The 25,338-nt window shown below is 51.7% G+C and overlaps 2 protein-coding genes; one reads left to right on the top strand and one right to left on the bottom strand.

Moving 5' to 3' along the window:
- Positions 1–18,932: 18,932 nt before the first annotated feature.
- Positions 18,933–19,007, bottom strand: CHC_T00002714001 (hypothetical protein). Its single transcript, XM_005713782.1, has one exon. The coding sequence runs from the start codon at positions 19,005–19,007 to the stop codon at positions 18,933–18,935; it is 75 nt and encodes a 24-aa protein (XP_005713839.1).
- A 3,124-nt stretch (positions 19,008–22,131) lies between these two features.
- Positions 22,132–23,956, top strand: CHC_T00008813001 (cytochrome P450 family 808H-CYP808H1). XM_005713781.1 is given in 3 exon segments: positions 22,132–22,191; positions 22,192–23,739; positions 23,740–23,956. 1 exon segment carries the CDS (start codon positions 22,192–22,194, stop codon positions 23,737–23,739), a length of 1,548 nt encoding a protein of 515 aa, XP_005713838.1. The 5' UTR covers positions 22,132–22,191; the 3' UTR covers positions 23,740–23,956.
- Positions 23,957–25,338: the final 1,382 nt, after the last annotated feature.

The following is a 25,338-nucleotide window of genomic DNA, read 5'->3' as shown; positions in this document are numbered from 1 at the left end:
GCTTCTTTCGCGGCGAGCTTTAGCGAATCCAGCACTTCGGATCTCGGCCCGGGGACGCATCGGTACTTAAATTCTCAACGAGAACCACACGGGCTGTCAGCTCTTCAAGCACAGCGTGGAACTCGGATTTTAGCAACTCCTGTTGCTTCTGAAAAATGCCCAGATGTTCGTCGAACTTGTTGTTCGTCTCCTGACGAATCTCCTCGCTCAATTTTTCGAACTTCTCTTCCAGGCCATTTTTCTCAACGGCTGTCCCCGAAGGGGACGCTTCTACAACTGGATCAGTAGCCGAATTTCCTTGGCTTCGTGTACGAGGTCCTCGCGGAATCCTCGACTCTTGAGCTGATCCAGCTCTTCTGACCCCAGGGCCGACGTCCTTGGGTTGGCTTGATGCCATGGTCCGCTCTTAATAAACGAGACCTATCGAAATAACTTACCTATTTCCGACTTCTGATTTCAGTTCCAGATTCTAGGTCGGGAGACCACTTATGTAGTGCAATGTGCCTGTCAGGCCGGAACCAGGGTCCAACGGTCCAGCGACCACACAGCCAACAGACAACATCCAACAAGAGTTGCCGACGGCACAGCCCTACAGAGTGTCGGATTCTCCCTTTCCCTTTCAGTGGGTTTGCGGCCCACAGTAGCTCAAATCCCTGATAGGGGGGGAACAAGGAAGATGCCCGGCCCGGGATGAATGGTGGCAAAGTTTTGTACAGGCAGCTGCTCGGCGAGTTCGGGGCGGTGATTAAGAAGCCAGGCCCGATGAGTCGTAAAGCCAATGCTCGCTGAGCGCCTGGTACACCTTATATCCTTGATAAGGTCTTCGACCGGGCGCCGCAACGCAGCCCGACGGGAATTAGCAAACATGTAGTAGCGCTACACCTCCGTACTGCCCGATTGCAAAGTACCGACACCGGAACGGTCGCAATCTGTATCCAATAGAACCAACACTGTCCTGTATACACAACAGGACCTTCGAGGAAGACGTCGTTGCAACAGCCTCCGTCGGTGGACGTAAACAAGTAGCAGCGCTACACCCACGTGTCACCCGATGGGTAAGACACCTACACCGGTCCGGTCGCAACCAAAGCCGATGGCACCAACAACCAACAAAAGAACCAGCACAAGAGCCCGATGACTCCAGTCGTCACAATGCGGATCGCAATCAGGCACCGTGGAACCAACACAAGATAAGGGAATAGAAATAGAGATAGAAATAGAAATAGAAATGGATAGGTGAAATAAAGGAAAAAGAAAGGGTGCCCCCGAGCGCAAAGGATAACGTAATCTGTGGTAAAAGGGAGCGTCTTGGGAAAGACGGACTTCGACCAAGGCGATATTCAACTCTGGCAACTCGGGTTACCTTTACTGACTTGGTCGTCAGAGGGCTAAGGTATATATCGCCCCGCCGGAGCCAGTACAGTAGCTCTCGGCGCTAGATCCTAGATCTAATCTAATGTTAAATATCTAATATGCAACTAATTAAAATTAATAATTAAAATAATAAAGTGAAATAATTTTCACTTGTCACCCCCCTCCATTTTGTCATATCCCTTCAATTCCTTATCTTTTCACCCCCTCATGGTGTAGTTGATTATTGCACTACACTAGTTCTTCGATGTAGTGCAATACAGGGCTCTACAGGGGGGTGAAGTGAAAGGAAAATAATTAGAGATGACAAGTAGTCCCGGATGGGGGACTGTAGTGCAATGCGCCTGTTAGGCAGAGACCAAGGTCCGGTAGTCCAACACAAACAACAGCAACCAAAAACAACAACTGCCAACGGCACACCGCTACGGAGTGTTCGAAGCTCCCTGTCCTCTTTAAGCGGGTTTGCGGCCCGCAGTAGCTCGGATCCCTGATATGGGGGGGGGCAAAGAGAAGGGCCCCGCCCGGGATCGGTAAATGGTGGTAGAGACTTGTAAAGGCAACTGCTCGACGAGTTCGGAGGGGTGTTTAGATAAACCTGGTCCGATGGGTCGTAAATCCAATGCTCAAAGAGCGCCTTGTACACCTTATACCCTTGATAAGGTCTTCGACGGGGACGTCGCAATGTAGCCCGTCGGGAAAGAAGAAAACGTAGCAGCGCTACACCGTCGTACTGCCCGATGGCAAAATACCCACAACGGATCGGTCGCAACCAGATTCCGATGGAACCAACACTGAGAAAAGCACCACTGGTGCACCAACACAAAAGCCCGATGGCGAATGACGTCACGTTGCGGATCGCAATCCTACAAGGTGGGACCAACTCAAGATTAAGGGAAATTAGGATAGGGAAATAAAGGAAAATTGATAAGGAAAAAAGGGGACCCCCGAGCGATAGAGGATGCCGTAGGCTTAGGTAAAAGGGAGCGTCTTGGTAGAGACGGACTTCGACCAAGGCGACATTCAACTCCGGCAACTCGGGTTGGTTTATTGACTTGTTCGGTCAAAGGGCTAAGTTATATAGAGCCCCGCCGGGGCGAGTACAGTAGCTCCCGGCTCTAGATTCTAGATCTAATTAGTAAATAAAATAAAATTAAATAATTAAAATAATCGTGCGCATCGTCGCACACGCGTGTCCCCCAACCCCGGACTACAGTATCCAGTTTTTTTCCTTTTTCACTTCCTTCCTCCCCTCCTACCCGAGACGGGTATTGCACTACATATCCCCCTTCTGAGCGCTCTCGCGCAGCTGCTTCACTCCCTTGCTTCCCAACTTCTTCCTTTTTCTTCCGACCATCGGTCGCCGCTCGCGTGAGAGTAAGAAGATCTCCATGTTTCCGTTATCGGATCCCACTGTCGGACATACCGCCCGCGGTCGCCGCGGTGTGGGCTTCACACACACGCCTTCCATTCCTAGCGACCTTCCTTCTATACGTCGACTTCCCCCGAACACCAACGTTCCTGAACCGGTCTTTCATCCCGATCTCCATCCTTCATCAGCCCCTTGTCGATACCCCTCACTAGCCGAGCTCCAAGGCAAATCCATGCGCAACTATCCCTTACTGTACGCGGCCACTCCTTGGTTTTCCGCCATCGACGTGCGCGACGTCACTAACATCGGGAGCGACTTTGCCGACGGTGCGGGGATGTTACCGAGTCACCTTCCCCTTCAAGCCATTTCCTCCTACGATTGGCGTGCCCGTGTCGCCATTCCCCCTTCTATCCTGCGTCGTTCCTCTCTTCGTGGCCGACAGGGCCTATCCCTGCGGTTCATGGAAGCCGTCCTCGACCGCCTCGACCTATCCCTATCCGATGCCCTCATCCCTCCGTCCTTCGGATGTGACACGTGGAGGTTTCGCACGGAGGGGGAGCGTGATTACCTTGACAAACTCCTCAGCTGGACACGGGGTAACCCCGTGCTCGAGGCGGACCGCCTGTGGCATAACCAACTGACGGTGACTAACGATGCCCTGTCATACACGCGCGCAATCCTCCCCCTCAATTTCCGATATACGAAACGCGGGAACATCCCCTTCTTCCAGCATACGGTCCGATTCGAGCGTAAGATGAGATCGGACACGGGATATTTCCTAGCTTACCAAATGGTTGAGGCGGGGGAAATTGCTCGGTCACACTATCCCAACCGGTACCAGCAACTCCCCTCGTGGTGGGGACAATTTGAGGTCTGCGAAGGGTTTTGGGCAGAGCTCGGTCCCATCCTTACCTACTTTGGAAGCCATCTCACTGATCCTCGTCACGGGTTGTGGGTTGTCTTTTTGACGGAGTGGTGCGTGAAGGTAGCCGCCACCTTGCTCTGGGAGGCGTACGATTGTTGGCGGCTTCGGTATCTTCCTCCGAAGCTCGTCGAGCTCATGTGCCTTTTGGACTATACTGTGCCCTTGGGCGGAGCAGACACCGACTTCGAACTGCACTCCTTACTCGAAAAGATCAATCAGGTCGACTGGGATGTTGTCCCCCCTATCAACTTATTCCGATCCTTCGCGAGGCGACGCCCGTCCTTTTCTCCCGGACGAAGTCACAGTGCGGCGGGTGACTTTGTCTGGTTCAACCCTTGGACATCCGCCTTGTGCTCTCCCTCCGAAGCGCGCCTCAGTCGCCAATTCGGCAACCAAGTTCCAACCCCTGACGTAGCTCCCATACGAGCCATAGATCCCCGCGCAGACGACGTTTGCCCCCGACCGTCTGCTCCAGATTCCCCTCTCCCTGCAGCCCCTGCCGCTGCTCCTCCTGCTGTCGATATCCCCTCGGCAGGGCATACCGAAACTCTGTCGGTTAGGGAAGCGTTGTCTTCCCCACCGTCCCCATCAATTCCCAAAAAGAGCGACGGAGCCATTGACATCTACTGCACATTGCTCTGCGCTCATGGCATCGAAGGTGAAGCTCTCCAAGGGGCTTCCCTCGATGATTTGCGAGTCCTTGCTCGACTCGTTACCTCACTCCCAAAGGAAAAATCCTTGGGTGTGCCGCCCCAATGACCTGCCGCTTAGAGCGACTTCCCGTGATCCGTTCTTGGATTATTACCCGTTTGGGCTGACGTCTGGTTATTGACGTCATCCTGTAGCTTTTGGATAATAAAATGAATCACCTGCGTATCCCCTGTTACCTTCACTTTCCTCCTCTTTTTCTCATGGATACCCACCTCGTCATAATCACGGTGGCACCCTTGTACCTCCTTCCTCCTTCTCTTCACCTCGCTACTTCCTCCTCTTTTTCTCTCTTTTTTTTTGTATGCGTCCCGCGTCTGCGGTCGCATCCCCATTCTGCCTTCTCCATTCTCTTTTCGTCGTGCGCCCCCGTCAACGCGGTCGCACCTCCTTATTGCCAGTTCCCTCCTCTTTTCCTTCTCCTTTCCTTTTCTTCGATTTTCTCCTCATCTCGTGCGTTCTCGAATTTTTCCTCCTCTTTTCTATGCCCTTACCATATCGATTGTGGGTCCCAAGTCGAGTCTACATCCTGGAAAAGGGGACAACGGTTTCACGAAGCCTTTGTATTTAAATTGATGTTCCTGTCGAGCGTGAGGAGACGCCCTCGTCGTCTGTGTCGGGTTCGCGTATGGGTCGACGTCCCCTACGGGCGACAAACTCGACAGTTGCGTCAACGTTTCCTCATATGGCCTCCTCTTTGTCTCAACTCCCTCCTCTTTCCATCCCATGTCGCTATTCGTGCAACGTCCTCATCCTCCCTTCGTGTCGGCGTCGTTCGTGATCCCGACGTCTCATGTCGATGACATCCATTCCGAAGTTATCCTGTCCGACGTGTTACTAAATCGCCACGCCCTCGCCTCTTTCGGTTGTTGCTTCAATTCATTCTCTATTGACGCTTGGATAATTCGTGCTACAGAGAAGTGTGACCCTCAGGATTTGGGTTCCCCCCCTGTCGGGGTCGTCAGTATTGACCTATGATGACATTTCGCTTCCCCAGCCGTTTTGGGGTGGAGGTGCGACAGCTACGTCAGCCGTCCCAACGCGAACATCGCGTGTATTTCAGTTGTTGATGGGGGTTTGCAGTCGTTGGGCTCGACGTATGGATGTCCCTGCGGGTACCCCCGCCTGTCACAAGTGTGACGATCTCACCTCCAACCCTTCCGCCAATTTCCTTCTCTTTTCACGATTGGCATCCCTGAATTCCTTCTCTTCATCTCGCAGCTGCGTCTCTAGCTGCGACGTAACCCTCCATCAAAGACGAATCGTCTTCCCAAAGCAACACGGCTCTGGTCATCTCTCCTGGGTTCACATCTCTACCCTTCAAAATAAAAAGTCGGAAGGTGCGTTGAAACATGTGTCTCCTCGGGACGCGTCTGTCTTTGGCGAGGACAGCTGTCCTCTGTACGACGTGTCACTGACTGAGCTGTGTGCGTGTGACCAGGGGGACTTTTTCGTATATGGGGTGACATCGTCCGTCCGGGCACTTGATGATAAACCCATCTTTCCTATCGCTGCTCGCAGCACTTACGGAGAATGTCGACGTAGTTGACCCCGCGGGTGTGATATCGTGATCTGGGTGTACCCCGTACCGTTGGTATAAGTACGAAGCTGTCCCTCTTTTCCCTGCATTGTATAGTTGGGGTTAACCGTCAGTGGGCACCATTCTGTTCAATAGCAAGTGGCCCGTCTCGCGTGTTGCCATCCTGGCCAAGGGTTATGTTCGGACGGACCCACGACGTGGGTGAGTGTAGAATCAACGATTTCCCAAGCATTTATGCTTCGATGATACCAGCATTGGCCAGAAGGCGGCGAAGAGCGAGTGACTTTGTCAGTTCATAATGGCCCTCGTCGCGAAAGCCAGAACATTGATCTTCCTTCCCTGTCGCCTTTCCCTTGAAGTATCGTCTCTGACAGACGGCAACTTGTGACGTCAAAAGAAAGTCTCAAAAAGAAAGGATCTCCCTTCGTATGTAAACATCCCCACACCTGTGCGTCGTCATCCTTCCTTTGCTTCCTTCTCTTTTCGTAGTACGTCCTCCTTGTTTCTCTTTCCTTCTGGTTCCGATCCCCTTTGTCAGACAGCACGAGTTCTACTTGATTTCCACGACCGACCAGACGACGTACCACGTCTGGATTGCCGTCGTGCGACAATTTGTGGTCGATCCCCCATTTGCTCGTGGGGGTCTTCTCCCTCCTGATCCTTATGAACTTGCTAATCGACCTCCGCTGTACGGGGTCGTCTCCTCGACTTCACACAAAAAAATAAAACATTACACCGAAAACAAAAAAACAGACACAACACAAAAAAACAGACACAACAGAAAAAAGAAGACAAAGAGAGTATGGAAGAACGGAAAAGTAGCTATAGCAGTCAGCTTGTAAGTATGTCGTTCGTAGTATAATGACGTGTGGGAGCATCGATGTGGCTGGATACTGCGTAATCCGCAGGGTTGATTCCTCCTCTTTTCATGGTATTGATAATAGAAAATGGACGACGTCGATCGAATGAGTGATCAGGCCAGCAGAATATGAGTCACACTCATAGAGGGGCGCGGGATCGTCTATTTTCTTCACGCTGCGAGCTTCTTGTTCTCGTTAGGCCGGGGGAGAGAATCCCCCGATGTGCGCTTGACCAAATGTGGTGCCGGACGGCCTCGGATACTCGTGCCTTTGGCTATAGCAAGCGACACCCCAAGCGACGTTCTCGTATGACCGACAAGTTCCGTACCTTCCCTTAATTTTGATTAAAAGTTTGAAGGCTGACCAGTGTTCGATTTTCGATTTTCTCCGCCCGTCCAGCAGCTCCCTGCTGGCATCCCCGTTTTTTTTGATTAAATCATGCCCCACGAGGGCGTGTCACTGATCCAAGCGTCCCTTCACGTGTGTGCGGCGGCAACGCGTGATCGTATCCAAGGAGGTGTATTACCTCAGCCTGAGACTACAGTAAATTTTTCCATTTCATGGCATGGCAGCGCACGCTGCTTCATTCATGTGAGGGGGTCCGATGCAGAATCGCCTATCTCATTCCAGTTTCCTTCTCTCATTTCCTGTGATTGCGATGCCGGCGTCTATCGCTACTCTCTCTCTCCGCGGTGCGCTTCACATCGTCCACGTCCTCTTGATTCGTCTCGTTCACGTGCGCGTGCCCGCGCATTTCAACTGCCTCTTTTCCACACCTTCTCGTTCTTCCTGCGCGGGACAGCATTCCGACCGACTCGGCGTTATCCCTTTTGGTTCCCCCCCGAACTACGGGAGGTTGTCTTGTCGACAGGAATTTACCCTCTCTCGCTTCCGTGCGCGTTCTTCTGCGCGATACAAAACAAAAAAAAGAATTGACGACAAAAGAATCAGACAAACGCTAGGCGTGGTATCGCACGATCGATCGCTGTACGTCCACGACGTTCCCATCAGGGCTTCTATTCGACTCATTCTGGGCGTGGGCGACACCGGTGGTGTGTTGCCGGCCGTCCCAGTCTCTCGAACTCGACTTCACGCCTTTCTTAACGCCCTATGCCTCTCAATCGTCGGTGCCGTTCCCGGATCATTGTTAAAATTCACACAACCCTTCTGTGTTCCGCGTTTTTCCTCGCGACACTTGTCTCTCTGAACTTCCTTCACGTGATCCGTCCTCTCCTTCCTCGACTCGAGATACAGCGTGTAGCCTTAATCACGATCGGCGGTTCGCAGTCCCTTGTTGCCCTTGGGCGCCTGTCGTGTTCTTCTGCTATTATGCACGATCCTTCCGGAATGACCGACCTAGGTGCGTCTCGGGAAGGGAAAACAAACATAAAAAAACAAAACAACCAAAAAAAACAAAAACGAAACAGAATAGTTAAGAAGGTAAAACATAGGAAACTGGTTGCGGCTCGCGTCTTCTTTTCGCTTTCCATCATCACATTGCGTATGGAGCTCATCCTGGTCTCGCGCGTGCGACTTGCGGCGGCAAGAGTAATTTCTTCCTTCGGAAATACGTGACGGCCGCACTGCGGGACAATTGCTCAATGGGCTCCCACGTCGCGTCCTCGGGCGCATAACCGTACCATTCCACCTTGAGAATCAAATTACCATTTTGATAATCGTGGTCGACGACCCGGTCGATTACATATTCCGTGTTCTCTGTTTCCTCTCCTTTCTCTGAACTGTTTCCTTCCCCCTTCTGAAGATCTTCCAACTCGTCCTCTTCTCTGGACGTTCCGAGCTCGCGTAGGTTTGGAGGTGTCTCCGCTGTCGGCGTTTGACCAACTAAATTATCCTGGTCCCCCGTCGTAGGCGCACGGGTGTGAGGACGTTCCTCGTCCTCCGTTGCCTCTCCTTCTTCGTTTAACTCCGGCTCTCCCAGGAACTGTAGCGCTTGACGTAGGCCGGTTATCGGCGCATGGTCCATTGGGCTTGGGGCTAATTCCACCCTGTCTCGTGATACGCGTTCCTCCTGATCGCCAATGGCAATGACTACCGTATGTTGATCCGATCTTCTGACCTCATAAGGCCCTGTAGCGACTTGTGCGAGCTTATGTTTCGGTTCGCTAGCCGTGCCCTGCTCCTTCCGGAGGAACACGTAGGACCCTGGTGGGATCTCGTATTGCGGCTTGCGAAGGCGTCCGTCGAAATTTCGCTTGTATCGGGCTTGTTCCTTTCGCAAACTTCTATCGGCGCTTCGCATTAGGCTCTCCAACCACGACTGCCATTTCAGGTAGTATGCTCGTGACGAGCTGAAGTTCTCCAAAGTTGGTTGCGCTTGTAACGCAATGTTTCTCGGCGCCCGAGCCAACACCAGCTCGAAGGGCGCAATGTTCGTAGTTCGATGGACTTGTGTGTTGTAGGCGAACGTCACAGCGTCGCTAAATAAGTCCCAGTCCTTGGGATGCTCTCCAACGTATTTTCGCAACGCGGAAGTCAGCGTGCGGTTAAATCTCTCAACTTGGCCGTTGGCTTGCGGGTGGTACGTAGTCGTGAACACATTGCGTATGCCAAGAATTCGGCAGACATTCTGAAAGAACCGGGCCGTGAACTGTGTTCCATTGTCGGACAGCAGCTTGACCGGCGGTCCGTACACGAATACCCAATGGTGAACGAAGGCTTGTGCGATGTGCGCAGCTGATATCTTCTTCAACGGTACGGTCCGTACCAGTTTCGAGTATCGATCGCTGATCACGAGAATATACCGATTTCCTCGCTTAGTTGTAATTAGCTCGCCGAGGATGTCGATGGCGACAAATTCCAGCGGCGCTTTGGACGTGAACAGCTTCATTTCCTTCGTGTTTCTTCTTAACTTCACCCTTTCCCGCGCACATGCGGCGCAATTCTTCGCGACTGCATAGCAGTCTAGGGCCATCGTAGGCCAATAAAAATATCTTCTCAAAGTCTTGTAAAGTTTCCTGCCTCCCGGGTGGCCTGCCAATTTTGCGTAGTGGCTCAACCCTAGGACGCGGTCCCTTAACGATTGTGGTATTACCACTTGTAAAAACTCTGCCGCGGTACGGCATAGAGTTCCTTCGAGTTCCTCGGTCTCCGTGCTGAACGTTCTCACCTTTCCGGCGTCCATTTCTTCCTTGATGCGGTTGCAGAAGGGGTCGACGGCTTGCTCGCAAATGAGCTCCTCCGGAGTGACAGCTTGGAATTGATCGAGGCGATCAGGGGCGGTCCCCCCCTCAAGAGCGAGGATGTCATCTGCCGCGTCAATACTTTCCTCGTCCTCCACTGTACCCTCGGCCGGTTCGGCCATAAAACAAGGGATTTCGTCGTCGATTTCGTCGACGGTTTCTCCTGCGGTTCGCAACCTTGACAAAGCGTCCGCCTGACTGTTAGCCTTTCCCTTTTTGTACTTGATTTCAAAATCGAATTCCGAGAGGCGGAGCCTCCATCGGATTAATCTCCCGCTGGGGTCGGTTACGTTCATCAACCACCTCAATGAGGCATGGTCGGTATGCACGACGAAGTGCTCGCCATATAGATATGGTCTTAAGGTCTGTACGGCCCAAATTACCGCTAGACATTCTTTTTCTGATACAGAATAGTTTCTCTCGGCTGCGGCTAACGTTCTTGAAAAGAACCCGATGGGTTTGCGTTGCGCATCCGGGTGTGTTTGAAATAGTGCAGCGCCTATTTGGTAGTCGCTTGCATCGGTATCTACCGAGTAGGGTAGGTCCTTCTTCGGCAGCGCCAACACCGGCGGTGCCAAGATGGCGTCCTTGAGCTTATGAAAAGCTTTCTTGCACGGTTCGTCGAATCCTTCCAACTGGACCGGTTGTCCTTTCTTCAGTAGTTGGTTTAGAGGATGCGCGATTTTCGCATAATGCGGAACGAACCTGCGGTAGACATTGCAGAGTCCCAGGAAGCTCCTGAGCTGTGTCTGTGTTCGCGGGTACCGCACTTGTTCCAACGCAGCGGTTCGCGCGACATCGACTTCTAGCGTACCTGGGCGGACGACGTGGCCCAGGTACTTGATCTTTTCCACGAAAAATTCGCACTTGCGAAGCTTGAGCTTGACACCTGCCTTTTCCAATACGGAAAGTATTTCATCCACGTGCACGATGTGCTCCTCCCACGACTTGCTAAAAATGATTATGTCGTCTAGGTACACCAAACAGCATTTCCAACGGAACGGAGAGAGCAGGATATCCATTGCTCTCTGAAACGTCGCTGGCGCGTTAGTTAGCCCGAGGGGCATTCTTGAGAAGCGATACAGTCCTGAGTGACCCGAAAATGCGGTCTTGTCGCGGTCGCCCTCAGGGATAGGCATCTGCCAATATCCCGAAATCGCGTCCAACGCGGAGAAAACCTTGGTGTCACCAAGCGAGTCCAGGCACTCATCCATGCGCGGTAAGGGGTACGTGTCCTTCACCGTTACTGCGTTCAGCCTGCGGTAGTCTACGCAAAAACGCATTGACCCATCCGGCTTTGGCACCAGCAACACAGGCGACGCCCATTCTGACTGCGCTGGTTCTATCACTCCTGCCTCCAACATCTTCTGCACCTCTGCATCTTCTACTTCGCGGGCTCTAGGTCCGGCCCGATACGGGGCTTGTGCGATGGGGCGAGTCTCGGGTATCAACTCGATCCGATGGACGGTGGTATTAATTTCGCCAAGCGTCCCATCCCACATCCTTGAATACTTCTTCAACATCCGACGGAACCGCTCGCGCAGCCGTTCCGGCACGTGGCTCAGGTCGAGGTCCTCCACGTCCGGCGGTGGCGGCTCAATCCTGCGTTGCGGCTTCGTAGATGCCGACGCGGAGAGCTCTGCCGACCGTTCTTCTGGCTGGTCCTCGCGCGCTTGATCCGACGGTTCGCCTCTTGTCTCGCCCGTAGGCGTCTTTGGGGAATTACGAAAATTCTCCTTCTTCCTTTCTTGAATTCCGAGAACTTCACCAATGGTGGTTTTGCTCTCGAGCGCGGCTCTCGGGTGCGGTAATAATTCTGCCACCACTTGGGCTTTTTGCACCCTGACAGGGTACGTCCTAAAATTCGCAACGAGTAAACGAAATGGCCTGTCAGGCTCAACCTGAACGACACCATTCGTGCACATCAACCCGTGCCTTTCGTACAACGACGAGTACGGCTGAGCCACCACCAAGCCCGCCCTCTTCGAGGTGCATTCCACGACGCGTTGCGTCCCTGGCTCGATAGTTGTGGCTTTTGCTACTTTTACCTTAGGGGAAATTCGCTCCCCGTTTCCATCATTCTCGTCCTCTCCCGCGACGAGATTCTTCTTCCCTTTTCTCGTCGAGAACCGCCTAACTATTGGAACCTCCGAGAAATCCGCCAACTCAACCGTTTTCCTCTTTGGATAAATTGCTTCCACAAACCGGTCACAGTAGTCCGCGCCTAGAATTAGCGGGACGGCTAGTTTTTCGCATACAATAAACTCGGCTGCGGCCACAAATTTTCCAAGCCTCACAGGCATTCTAATTGTGCCGAGAGTCCGGAGTGGCCTATTGTTCGCGTCGCCGATATCTTGGGTCGGTCCGTAGGACACTAGAGATTCCATTCCAGCTGGGAGTTCCGATTTTCGCACAAGGTTTGGTCCAGCGCCGGTGTCTAAAACAGACAACACCCGGCTCATCAATCCAATTGTGGGTCCGATGTCCGCGTAAACTTTGTAGTTTTTTCGCGCAAGAACCAAAATCTTCTCGGGACACTCCCTTCGCTTAACCCTGTACCAGGGTCTTCGAACTTCTTCCAGCGGATGATCTCGGGCTCGGCTCAGAATTTTCTTGACTTGAGCTGGCCCTCTGGGCTTATCCACCAATCCAACAACCTCCTCCTCGAGGCCTGATTTTTCCTTTAGAGACGGGGAACGGGGCTGAGCCCCGGGCACAGTACGTCGACCCTGTGCCTCTCGCGACTCATGCGAGATTCCCCTCTCTAGTTTTCCGGCCGCTGCGGGATCCTTCTCACATCCGACGGCGCAGGCCCCGCGGTGGGCCCTCTGAAGGGTTGGTTCGACCTCGGCGTTGAAGCACTCGGCGTGCTCGCCGTCTGCGAATCGAACCAATTCTTGACCTTCAGGTAACTCGTCGAGGGTATCCCTAACCTCTCCATCGGAGACAACGCCTCATAATTTTCCAAAACTCGGTGCATTTCCCGGAGGGAAAGAATGCACGTTGGCGCGGCGTGCCCCTTTTCATAGCAATGATAGCACACCAGACCGTGCGTCTTGACGGGATACGGCGTCCTAGGTCCTCCACGAGCCGGCGGCCTTCCTTGACGTTGCGGCCTTCCCATCCAGCCCGGCCTTCGAAACGTCGTACCCTTGTCTTCCATCGGAATGCGCGGCGCCGGCGCGTGGCCGCGCCCCCGAAACATCATCACGGGATCCGTGGGCTCTGAAAACGACTCCGTCGTGTATGCAGGCGTCGGTAGAGTTGACGACCCGCTGTCCCCGTAGTCCTCGTGTCCGTAGCCCTCCGATGGCTCAATGAACTCGCCTTCGGCTACTAACGCTCCTTCGTAGTGATTTTCGCTACTTCCATGCGCACCGCGCTCATCTGACGCGGACATGGACTTGGCTAAATGGACTGCGGCGTGACTTTTGCGACCGGGATAAGAAGCCCTCGGCTTCTTCCCCGCCCTGAACGTCGACGGCGTCTGAGTCGTGACCTTCTTGGTCTTCTTGTCCTTAGCGCGGCTCGCCGAGCCATGCGCCTTCGCGTAATTCACTAGTCTCAAAAATGAAACGTCCCGATTGTCTTGCCGGTATTGAGATACCATCGGCTTGATACTCGAATCGAGTCCTTCAATAAACATCGTCATCTGTTCTTCCATCGAATATACGTTTCCACATCGGTTGCTTGCGTCCGTCAGACGGATATAAAATTCCATCCCGTCTTCAGACGGCCTTTGCTGAACTTCTCGCAATGCGAGCACGGCTTGACGGATCGCCTCGTCGGTTGCGAAACTCCTCAGCAACCACTGTACGGACTCTGGCCAAACGGATATCTTTCCGTGATGGGCCCCGGCCGTCTGAGACACCGAAGTGTACTGTCTCAAGGCGATGCCGCTTAAAAATTCAGGCAACAAGCGGATCGCTTGCCCCTCGTTCATTTCTTGAGTATCAAACTCTTGAACTAACTTTGCCAAAAAATCCAACACAAGGACCCCGTCCTCTCCTGTGAACGTGTTGTCCTTCTTCACCTTAGGCGGAATATCTCTCCTAATTTTTCGCGCGGCGGTCCGCCGGGAACTTGACAAATATGTCTGCGGGTTCCGCAAGCGGTACGTCCGGTACGAAAGTAACTTCTTGAAGAGGTAGTTGGTCGGATTCAGCTCCTCCAACTCCTCCCATCGCGGCCCGCGCCGCGTTGTGACATCTTCGGGCTCCGCGTCCTTGTCTCTCCGCGAGGCGGACGAAGTGACTCCGCCTCGTCTGGAGGAAATTTTCTTGCTTGACGAAATTCCGTTTCCGTCCTCTGAACGGCGTTCGGAATCGCCTGAATGGTTCGACGAACCGCCGTTACCATCTTCGGAAGGACCCAGCCACTCCGACTGTGAGTCGCGGTTCTCCGGATCGTCACTACAGTGACCCTTGCTTGCACGTCGCTTGTCCTTCTTCGAGGGCTTCGACTTAGAACTCCGCTGCCGAGCGGGCTTGTCCTTCTTCGACCGACGGTCGCCCTCTCTACCCGAAGGGAGCGGCTCGTCGTCCGATCCTTGCGGAGCTTGATCCGCGGCCTGCTCAAGGTCCTTGAGACGTTGCGCGGCGCGATCGAATCGGTCGTCGATGCTTGCTCTGAATTTTCCTAAGGACTCCAAGGCTTGATTCGCGTCGCGCCTCGCGTCCTTGACCGAAATTTTCAACGAGGCTAGGACCTCCGGCTCCAGACCGTCGGTCGCCTCACCTCGCTCCTTCTCGACGAGATCCACTCGAGCCGACAGCTCTCCCAAAACGGTGTGGAACTCGGATCCTTGCAACTCCAGTTGCTTCTGGACGAGGGCTAATTCAGCCTCGAGATTTTTCTTCGCTTCTTCGCGAATTTCGCTGCTCATCTTCTCCAATTTCTCGTCGAGGTCAGTCTTGTCGGCGGCTATCCCCGTAGGGGATTCTTGATCTCCGGGGTCCGTGGCCGTATTGGCCTGGCTCCGGGTGCGAGGACCCCTCGGGGTCCTCGACGCTCGTGCCGATCCGGCTCTGCTCGCCCCGGGACCGACGTCCCCGGGTGCGCTTGTTGACATCGCTCGTACGAGCGGACCTACGCAGCAAAAAAGTTACAGACAAAAGAAAATAAAAAAGAGTCCGTTACCCAGACCACTTTTGTAGAGTGTCTCCAGACCGAGACTGTCGTCGACAAAAATTCTAGGTCGGGTCTCCTGAACAGTAAACAAAAATTCTAGGTCGGGAGACCACTTTTGTAGTGCAATGCGCCTGTTAGGCAGAGACCAAGGTCCGGCGGTCCAACACAAACAACAGCAACCAAAAACAACAACTGCCAACGGCACACCGCTATGGAGTGTTCGAAGCTCCCTGTCCTCTTTAAGCGGGTTTGCGGCCCGCAGTAGCTCGGATCCCTGATATGAGGGGGGGGGGGGCAAAGAGAAGGGCCCCGCCCGGGATCGGTAAATGGTGGTAGAGACTTGTAAAGGCAACTGCTCGACGAGTTCGGAGGGGTGTTTAGATAAACCTGGTCCGATGGGTCGTAAATCCAATGCTCAAAGAGCGCCTTGTACACCTTATACCCTTGATAAGGTCTTCGACGGGGACGTCGCAACGTAGCCCGTCGGGAAAGAAGAAAACGTAGCAGCGCTACACCGTCGTACTGCCCGATGGCAAAATACCCACAACGGATCGGTCGCAACCAGATTCCGATGGAACCAACACTGAGAAAAGCACCACTGGTGCACCAACACAAAAGCCCGATGGCGAATGACGTCACGTTGCGGATCGCAATCCTACAAGGTGGGACCAACTCAAGATTAAGGGAAATTAGGATAGGGAAATAAAGGAAAATTGATAAGGAAAAAAGGGGACCCCCGAGCGATAGAGGATGCCGTAGGCTTAGGTAAAAGGGAGCGTCTTGGTAGAGACGGACTTCGACCAAGGCGACATTCAACTCCGGCAACTCGGGTTGGTTTATTGACTTGTTCGGTCAAAGGGCTAAGTTATATAGAGCCCCGCCGGGGCGAGTACAGTAGCTCCCGGCTCTAGATTCTAGATCTAATTAGTAAATAAAATAAAATTAAATAATTAAAATAATCGTGCGCATCGTCGCACACGCGTGTCCCCCAACCCCGGACTACAGTATCCAGTTTTTTTCCTTTTTCACTTCCTTCCTCCCCCCCTACCCGAGACGGGTATTGCACTACAGGGACACAAGTGTGAATAATTGCACAGTTTTAATTTTTAATTGTTTTATTTTATTTAGTTAATTAGTTGGCATTAATTTTGCTGACATTAGATTAGATATAGGATCTAGCGCCGCGGGCTACTGTAGTGGCCCCGGCGGGGCGACATATACCTTAGCCCACTGACCACCAAGTCAGTAAAGGTAACCCGAGTTGCCAGAGTCTGATATCGCCTTGGTCGAAGTCCGTCTTTCCCAAGACACTCTCTTTTACCACAGATTACTTTATCCTTTGCGTTCGGGGGTTCCCTTTCCTTTTCTCTTATTTCCCTATCCTTTCCTATCTCTATTTCCACCTATTTTCCTTTATCTTGTGTTGGTACCATCGGTATAGGTTGCGATCGAATTGGTGTAGGTGTGTTGGCCATCGGGCGACAAAGTTGACGTAGCGCTGCTACTGTGACCTATTTTCCGACGGAGACTGTTGCAACGACGTCTCCCTCCAAGGGCTTTGTCGTGTGTAGAAGCCAGTGTTGGTGCCATCGAACTCAGTTGCAACCGAACCGGTGAAGATGTTTCGAGCCATCGGGCGGCACAGTTGGTGTAGCGTTGCTACTTTCATTTCATCCCGTCGGGCTGCGTTGCCACGCCCCCGTCGAAGACCTTGTCGCGTTACAAGGTGTCGAAGAAGCTCCACGAGCATTGGTCTTACAACCCAGTGGAACCGGGGTACCTAAGTACACGCCGCACCCCACACTCGTCAAGCAGTTTTCTTCGCAAGTCTCTACCACATCGATCCCGGGCCGGGTTGTTTCTCTGTGCCCCCCTCCCATCAGAGATCTGAGCTACTACGAGTCGCAAGCTCGTTTAAACGGAGAAGGGAGAGTCGGACACTACGTAGCGCTGTGTCGTCGGCAGTTCTTCTTTTTGTTGCTATTGTTGTTTTTGCTGGACCATCGGACCGTGGTCTCTGCCTGACAGGCGCATTGTACTACATTCGATCGCGCCAAAGCGTGGTGAACTTACTTTACCATTGCCTAATTCCGTGTGCCGATATTTGGGTTTCATTTGGGATAAGAGGGGAGCGAAGGAGTTGAATGGGACGCGGATTGACAACCGGAGATATTAATATTTGCCGTCGGAAGGATCAGGGCGGCGGGTGCTGAGGAAAGGGGGAGCGCTGCGAGAAGAGGTTGCACTGGAGGGACAGGTGTTGGCGGGGGTTTAAAGAAAGGCTAATATCAGCGTGGGATAAATGCTGGTGTTCGACCAGGGTAGGGGGTATTACAGGGCGTTGTCTGGGTCGTTTGAACGGTTAGGGTAGATCGATACAGGTGGATCTTTGAACGGCTTGAGCTAGAACGCATGAAAGGAGGCGCTCCAGTTCTTCCGTCGTGCAGCGGTGCTTGCTCCTGCCCATGCCATGGTGGTGGCGCTTAGTGCCCCCCATACATTTGCAGCGTGCGGCTCGAAGAGGGCGGTGAGACAGCAACGGTGGACTGACGCGCAAGGTAGCCGCATTCAGGGGTGGAACGGAAGGGCTTACACGAGGTACGGGGGGCGAAGGCCGCAGTTGGGTTTCGAAACGCGCTTTGGGAAGATCGCAGCTGTATTGCCGGGCGAAGCAGTCCTGTTGGGGACGGACGAAATAATGATGGTGAACGTCGACTCATAGCGCCAGCTAATAGCTGTATGCTGTAGGCGGCTTACTACGCATACTATGCGTGGTAAGGCGCCTACAGCACGCCTCCACGGCATGTATCGGGAAAGAACAGGGCCTGGAGGAAGCCGAACGGAGGCCGTAAAAGCACCTGCCCACTTGGATGTCGCTGCCGCCGCTGCGGCGCCTGGAGGGGGCGCTTATGTCCACGACCTCGCGGTGCTGAGGGGGCGGCCGCCAGATTGTAACGAGCGATGGTGCTGGAGATCTGGAAAAGACGTGTCCGAGCTCGAAGAAGATCACAGCCAAGTTGGACAAGCCGACCCTCCAGGGCGGGTCATTTTTGAACACTTCATGTTCGAACTACTGAATGCAATGGAAGATGACATCGCTGTTTGCCAAAATTACCACTAGCGTGTTGCTCGAAGGATTCCATAGCTTTAGTAGTCCGAAGTTGGAGTATGAAAGGTTGAGAAATTTGAGTTACTTTTTAGGGGACTTTTCGAATTGTTGAAAGCAGTTCTAGAGGCTACTCTACCTCTGTGCAATTTGTTGGCAGTGTTTGAGAGCTGCGCGCGTAGGGAGAGGGAAAAAGAACAAAGAAGAGAAATTTATTATGTTCTACGTTCTGGTCCCCCCCCCCCGATTATTTTCTTGTGGTGATGTCCTCCCTCTTATACACAAGAAAATACGGCCTCCACTTGACGGAATAAATGCCTTTTGTGGGGAGATTTCTACCTTGTACACGTGGTACACATGCAGACCAATTATTAAACTACAGATTTGGGTGATGTCTCAGGGTATGTCCTGAGGTATGTCTTGGGGTTTGGCCTGGATATCCCTCCCGACACAATTCATCGGGAAAAATACAGCAACAAATGCATGGCAACTTCAACAGCTATCATATTAGGGTCTTTTGACAATGCCGATTTGACCCTGGAGATGCCAGCGATAATCTCCGTGTATATGCGAAAGCGAGGGAAAGCGGATGTCCGAAGGCGAGGAAGGCATAGTCGGGCCAAGCGTGACCATGGCGAATAGTTGAAAAGGCAATTTCACAAGGGCGCATGCGGAGGAAAGGCGGCAGAGTCTGCGGGGGGCAAAAGAGTATACGAAAAGAGGCTAGACCGCATATCGGCTCAGTCGAATTACGGAGCGGTGGGCTGATAGAAAGCAAAGAGAAATGGCCGGGCACATTTTTAGCGTAGGTAGAAAGAGAGGAAAGATAGCGGCAGCGAAGCCCAGCACCTGTGCTGAATCCTCTGTTCCAAACCCTTCCCTCTTCTCTGGCGCATTCAAAGCGTCGGCAATAGACCCCAAAAGCTCCAACCAGAAACCGCAAGCGATGTCAGAGCATTCTATAACGGTACAGTATGGCCTGCACGAATGTCCGCCATGTTCTTCTCTTCAATATTCCCTCAGATACGTTAGGAAGTGGTAGGACTGTTTTAAGATGTACCTGTTGAGGATACACCTGTACACCTCAACTCTTTCTCCCTGGTTCTACGAAGGGAAGAAGTAACACGTTTTCACTGTACTGTATTGACAGAGAAGATAGAGTGGATTCGGTATAATCGGGCCCGTAGTCAATGGCCCTATCCAATAAGTTACAGTGTTGATTTCCTCAGTTCAGCAGAATTGAGGCCGACTACCTCACATGATCTGGAACGCAATGAGATGGTATCTGCAGATGCAACGTAGTATAAAATAGGTCTCGTGCAGCAACTCTAAGAAATAAAAACACACAACTTCAACAATACCACTACTAGAGTTGACTCCGATGATGAATACGGAGAGGAACAATAAAAACAAAAAGTGAAGAGGGGGACTTCCTCGCAAGAAGCGAGGCGGCACCCATCACAAGATCAAGAGGGAAATCTAAAATGTCTGAGCATAGAATGAAACACGAAAAGACTGGCGAAAATAATAGTGCTTCTTCGGCAGGCTTTTCCAAAATTAAAGGGAGCGGACAAGCATTTTTCATTGGGACCTATCCAGCCGTAACATAGAATTCAGTTCTGCGTACGTTTCCTCTCCTTCTCGAGCAATTAGAAGTTTAAAAGTATGTTGAAAAGCATCTTGATATTGATGAAACAGGGATCTCGGACGCCGCCGATCATGTCAGTCGGCGACAAGAAGATTACAGTAACACCCCTCGGAGAGTCAGCCTGATCCTGATCGCTTCTCCCAGGATCCCGATCAACAGTACAGGGTCTCCGGCAGATCCCGAACAGAGAAACTGTCTCTGCCTTTCGCTTCAGCTTTTTAGTATCACAACCTCCTCCAGCACCGAAGAGGAGAGAACACACAGACGAACGACTCACAGAATAAACTCAACCAACTTACGCGAGAAGACCCTCGCCCGACAGGAGCCTGCCCTCAACCCCCGGCGTCGTAACGCCCTCAAACCGCCCGTACGCGCACTAACCCTCTGCAGAATCTTAACGATTCATTGTTACACACACTGAAGAGATCATTCTCTTCTCCCAATATTGATGCTACAACAGATATGGGGCCGTTTGTCACTTAGCCAGAGGCATCAGGGTATCAGGAATTTCACGTCTTAGGAAATGTGGAGGCCCTAAAAGAGAAGTGCATCCTTGCATCTAAGCCATACACGAGCTGACGGCAGAGTACAGGTCTGCAGACGGTGCCGCGAGAAAGAACTGGGGGAACAGCGAGAGTGTTTCACGGACGGCTCAAGACCGGATATTTAACAAACACGGACGATCTCCCAGAACAAGTCAGGTTGATGTAATAGCTGGAGACGGCATGTGTCCAACAAATAAAGCAGCAGCGCATAGCCTCAGCATGACGTACGTATGATATATATTTTCATAAAATATCAGAATGCCGTAGTCTAAGATGAACGCCCCTGTTTCCCATTGATTGAGAACTTTTTCGTCCACTTCCATGAACTGAACCCTTGTGGACATGGACTCAATTCAAATGTCCGGTAAAAATAGATGAATATTGCTGTACTAGACAAGATTGCGAAGCAAATACGTGTACTGTATGCCCAAGGAAGTACCGTAGTTCTTTCTATGCCTAGAAGTGTTCGTCTATTGTATTGCTCCCAAAAAGAAGTCGGCAACGTGACATAGGTGCATAGACACCATCCCATTTGACACACTGTGCAAAGACTATACATCCCGAAAGGCTTTCTTCCGTCATGACCCCAAGGGGTAGGTAGTGTGCCCACGTCACTATAGTAAATGCTTTTCTCCAATTATCATTGACCTCTATAATTAAATGCTTTTCGGCTATGAAATATCTGTCCCCATCACATTCTAGAGGTCGATAATTTGGAAAGTCTCCCAAATATATGTTGATAGTCAAACACCCTGCTTCCCTGGCCTTCTCGGAAATTCCGAGCTCTTTTTGAATGGAGAGTTCCAGTAGTAGTGTATACGTGGGACAATGGCTTTGTGTAACGAAGAAACGAAACGCCTATGGGGGAGAAGAATGACATCATTCACAGGAAATCTCTTCGGATACTACAGCAGAAATGTATCTTTCTGGCCGCAACTTCCACTTCTTGCATCTGAGTGGTGAACCACGAATCATCAATAACCCTTTTCATTGAAGTGCCCACATTTCATACTGTTGGACTGTTGCATGGGCGGTCAAGCGACCATGTATCGGTACTACGGGCATTGTTGTTCTTCAGTTCTTATCTTTCGTTGGCAGGGAGGATAAGATCTGAAGAACAACAATGCCCCGTGATTGACATATTGGCACTCTTCTGATCTCAGAACGCAATAGGAAAATTCGACCAACAAATGAAGTGCGTTCGGTGCCCTTCGAAGGGTGTATGTCCAGGAATCAATACCAATATATCTCCATGTGGTAAAAATCGAAGTTTCCCACCCGTTAATAGAATAACTCGCACTGTAATATACTTTGTTGTTGACAAAGAGATATCTTTCTCATCTCATAAAGTACTCCATTGCTGTACACTCATTATTTTCTTTTTCGGAGAGAAGCATAACCTCGCCGAACACGTTGGTTTCGCCCCCATCGCGAGTGCACATACCCCACTAAATAGAGAATCGGAGATATGGGCCTTTCTCACGCTCCCCTCGGCAGTGTTTCATATTCAGCCCATCACAGGGTGTAAATACGGTTTGGTTGAGTACTTGAGACACTGTTGAAAGGTCTGTATAGATGGTGGGACCTGATTGACTTTCAACAAACCCGAAGAAACAACAGGGAAAGTTTATGCGTTTGTACATCCATCTCGGTTTTCTATAAAAATCACCCCCTCCCATCTCGTTGATGTGAAGTACGTCTATTTCCCGTTCGAAATTCATTCTGCTGTGCAACTTTGCGACCTTGCTTCACGGAAACATTCACAAGGCGGGTCCTCACATTTCTCAGCATGGAAATAGATTCCGCGTTTCGGGCGCTTCTTCTCCTTTCGTGCTGCTTGATTTTTTGTTTTACTCTCTGTTTCTCCCTACAGAGGACGTTCTTCTTTTTTTCGTCTTCCCTTTCGTCTTTGCCGGGGCCTGGAATTTTGCACTACTTTCCGAATGGCCTTTTGTATCCTATGCTTCTCAACCCAGACAGCTTCAGTCGTGTTATTGAAAAGCTTGGGGACGTCTATGGGGATGTATTTACGATGTGGATTGGTCCGACCCGTGTTTGTGTCACAGCCATACCCGAAGATGTGAAACATATATTGTCTGCTGCTGAGGATTTTGACAGACCGCCTGCCGTCAAGTCTGTTTTCCAGGTCATGGCGCCTGACGGGATCCTTTGCATGACGGGATCCAAACATCGATACTTGAGAAAGAAGATAAGAGACGGTTTTCATCATGGTATGATTGATTCTTTTCATGGCCAAATGACAGACGCAACTCGGGAACTTTGTGATTCTTTGTACTCTGTTTGTCAAAACGGGGTTACTTGTTCGTCGGAAACCGTAGATCTCTCTGAAGTAATATCCATTGCGACGTTCCGTGTCGTGACCCAAGTGGCATTTGGTGTCGCCCTGAGCCGCGAAAAGCGGCTCGAGTTTCTGGAAAAAGTTCGTGAATTAGCAGATGAAATGACCAGGGATATCGTGAGCTATCCCATTCGTGAAATTTTAGAACCACTAGGAAGTCGAAGGAGACTTTTCAAGGTCTGCGATAGTATTCGAGAGACGTGTGCTGGTTTCTTGGAGATGCGCATGAAAGGTCCACAACTTGAGAAGAACTTGCGTAGCAGGGACTTGCTTGATGCTCTTCTCGCGACTGAAAATACCTCTCTTGAAACGCTTACTTCAATAGTGACAGAGTTTACTCTTGGTGGCACGTACTCCATGAGTCAGTTGATAATATGGGGTGTGTACGAAGTATGCTGCAATGAAAACATCAGAAACAAAATTGAGAAAGAACTCGATCGGGAGATGGGGACCAGTTCTCTTCAAGAACCGATATCGTTTGAAAGTTTCAAGAAGCTAGATTATGTTCGCAATGTATGGAAGGAAACTTGTCGCATTCATCCTGTTGGTCCGTTTATGACTCGACAAACAACAAGGAACATAACTTTGAAGGGAAGTGGGCTTCAACTGCGAAAAGGCACAGAGGTGTTTGCAGACTACAGAAGATGTCATTTATGTCCGCAGCAGTGGAACGATTCTGCAAGTTTTAGACCAGAGAGGTGGCACTCTGTGAATTCTGCGGAACGTGGAAGACCTACGACGGGCTTGTTCATTCCTTTTGGACTTGGTCCACATACTTGTCCCGGCAACTTTCTTGCAGACCATGAAGGAGCACTCATAATGGCAGAGCTTTTCCGTCGTTTTCGATTTACATTGGCTTGTCGACCTGGCGAAGTGAGGGCCTCAACGACTTTTGTCGAGACACCAGTCGCAGAAATTGGTGAAAGGGTTGGAGTACAAAAATCAGTCCCTTTCTACGTGCAACTAAGGGGCACTTAGACACTTCTTATGCCTCGTACCGTATACAGCTGGTATTCCATGGTCTATGCTAGTAGAAGTACGGGTGGAACGCATCTTCGGGTCTCATAGGTACAGTAACGTCTAATAGCTGTCGCCAAAGGGTGTTTCCCGTTAGATGTTTATCATTTCATCAATGCGTCCAAAAGGCAACCGTTTCCATGCTCTCTGTGAATTCTTATAGCGGAACGAGTTTCTGCAGCTCCTAGTGATTAAACCACAAGCGACCTCATATGAGGTCATTTTTCAACTTATTTTTTCTCGACTTGTGCTTGCTCAACATGAAGGAAAAAGATATTCTCTCCACCGCAAATGACTTCTGCGTTGCGGAAGGGTGGAGTTTGGTGAGATTTGCACGTCTTTTCCGGCCATTTATATATATATATATATATATATATATATTTTTTTTTGCAAAAAATGGCGGCCTTGACAGACCGCAAGGACAGACTGTCCGTATCACAGTCAGTCAAAAACAGTATTTGGGAGATGCGACGGCGACGACGAGTAAAGACCACCCCATGAGGATTACGCGGGAGAGGAGCATGGAAGGGCTGTCCGGATGGGCAAGAGATGTTTGGCAGAGAGAGACCGAGGATTCCGCAACAACGCTTTATAAAGATCGCACGGAATTGGGACTGGGCTTCGCGTGCGAGTGTGAGTGCTAGTCCATGGGGGGGCCTCTCTGAAATGCACATGAAATCAAAAGGCGTACTGGAAGGATAAGCGTTGCAAAAGTATGCATGCGCAACCGGTTGTATGAATGAATGAATGTGAGGAGGGTGATACACGTTAGACTGACGGATGAGGGTCCACAGCAGCTGAATCTATGCGCTGTGTACGTGTACAAGTGTACACGTTCCAGTTTGACACGTTTCACTCAACTTCCAGCTGGCCACAATGGTGTGTGCATGTCAAGGGCAGGTGCATGTCAAGGGCAGACCAGACATCTTGCGATCTTCTTCTTCCGGCCACCAACCTCTCCAACCTCTCCAACCTTCTCCTGGCCCTGCCCCGGCTCAAATGGCGAGCCTCTTCGCGATAAACTGCGCGGTCTCCTTCGCCACCCTGGCATTGGTGGCGTCCGTATACTGATGCCCTTCCCCCCTGAGCCTTCTGAACCGCACGCTCCTGCCCAGCCGCCTCATGATCCTGGCGCTGAGCTGCCCGATCTCGAACCTTACCGTCTCATCCCTATCCCCGTGAAACATGAGCAAGGGCGCCTTCGCCGACCCCGCCCCCAGTGCGTCGGGGTACGTTTCCGCAATGGGCAGGAAGCCGGACAACATCACCGCCGCGCCGACGCGGTGCCGCATGTACACGGTCGCCGCCAGCGCGGCGCCCTGCGAAATGCCCATGACCAGCACCCTATCCGGCGCGACGCCGTACACCCTCCGCTGGATCTCCATGATAGCGTCGACATTCCCCGCCGCGCGCACAATCTCGCCCCCCGCCTGCGGCCCGTCGACGGTATTCGACAGCAGGTTGAACCACGACGGGACGGTGACGTTCAAGAAGGTGACCGGCCTCGTCGGGGCCTGCGGCACGACGAAGCGCACATACCTCAGCCCACCCGCGTCCCGC

Source organism: Chondrus crispus, genomic scaffold (assembly GCF_000350225.1).
Source record: "Chondrus crispus Stackhouse genomic scaffold, scaffold_152, whole genome shotgun sequence".
Lineage (NCBI taxonomy): Eukaryota > Rhodophyta > Florideophyceae > Gigartinales > Gigartinaceae > Chondrus > Chondrus crispus.
This window is presented reverse-complemented; position numbering and strand designations above follow the sequence as displayed.

Excerpts from the sequence above, each read along its gene's own strand:
- CHC_T00008813001 (XM_005713781.1), top strand. The coding sequence starts at position 22,192 with ATGGAAATAGATTCCGCGTTTCGGGCGCTTCTTCTCCTTTCGTGCTGC.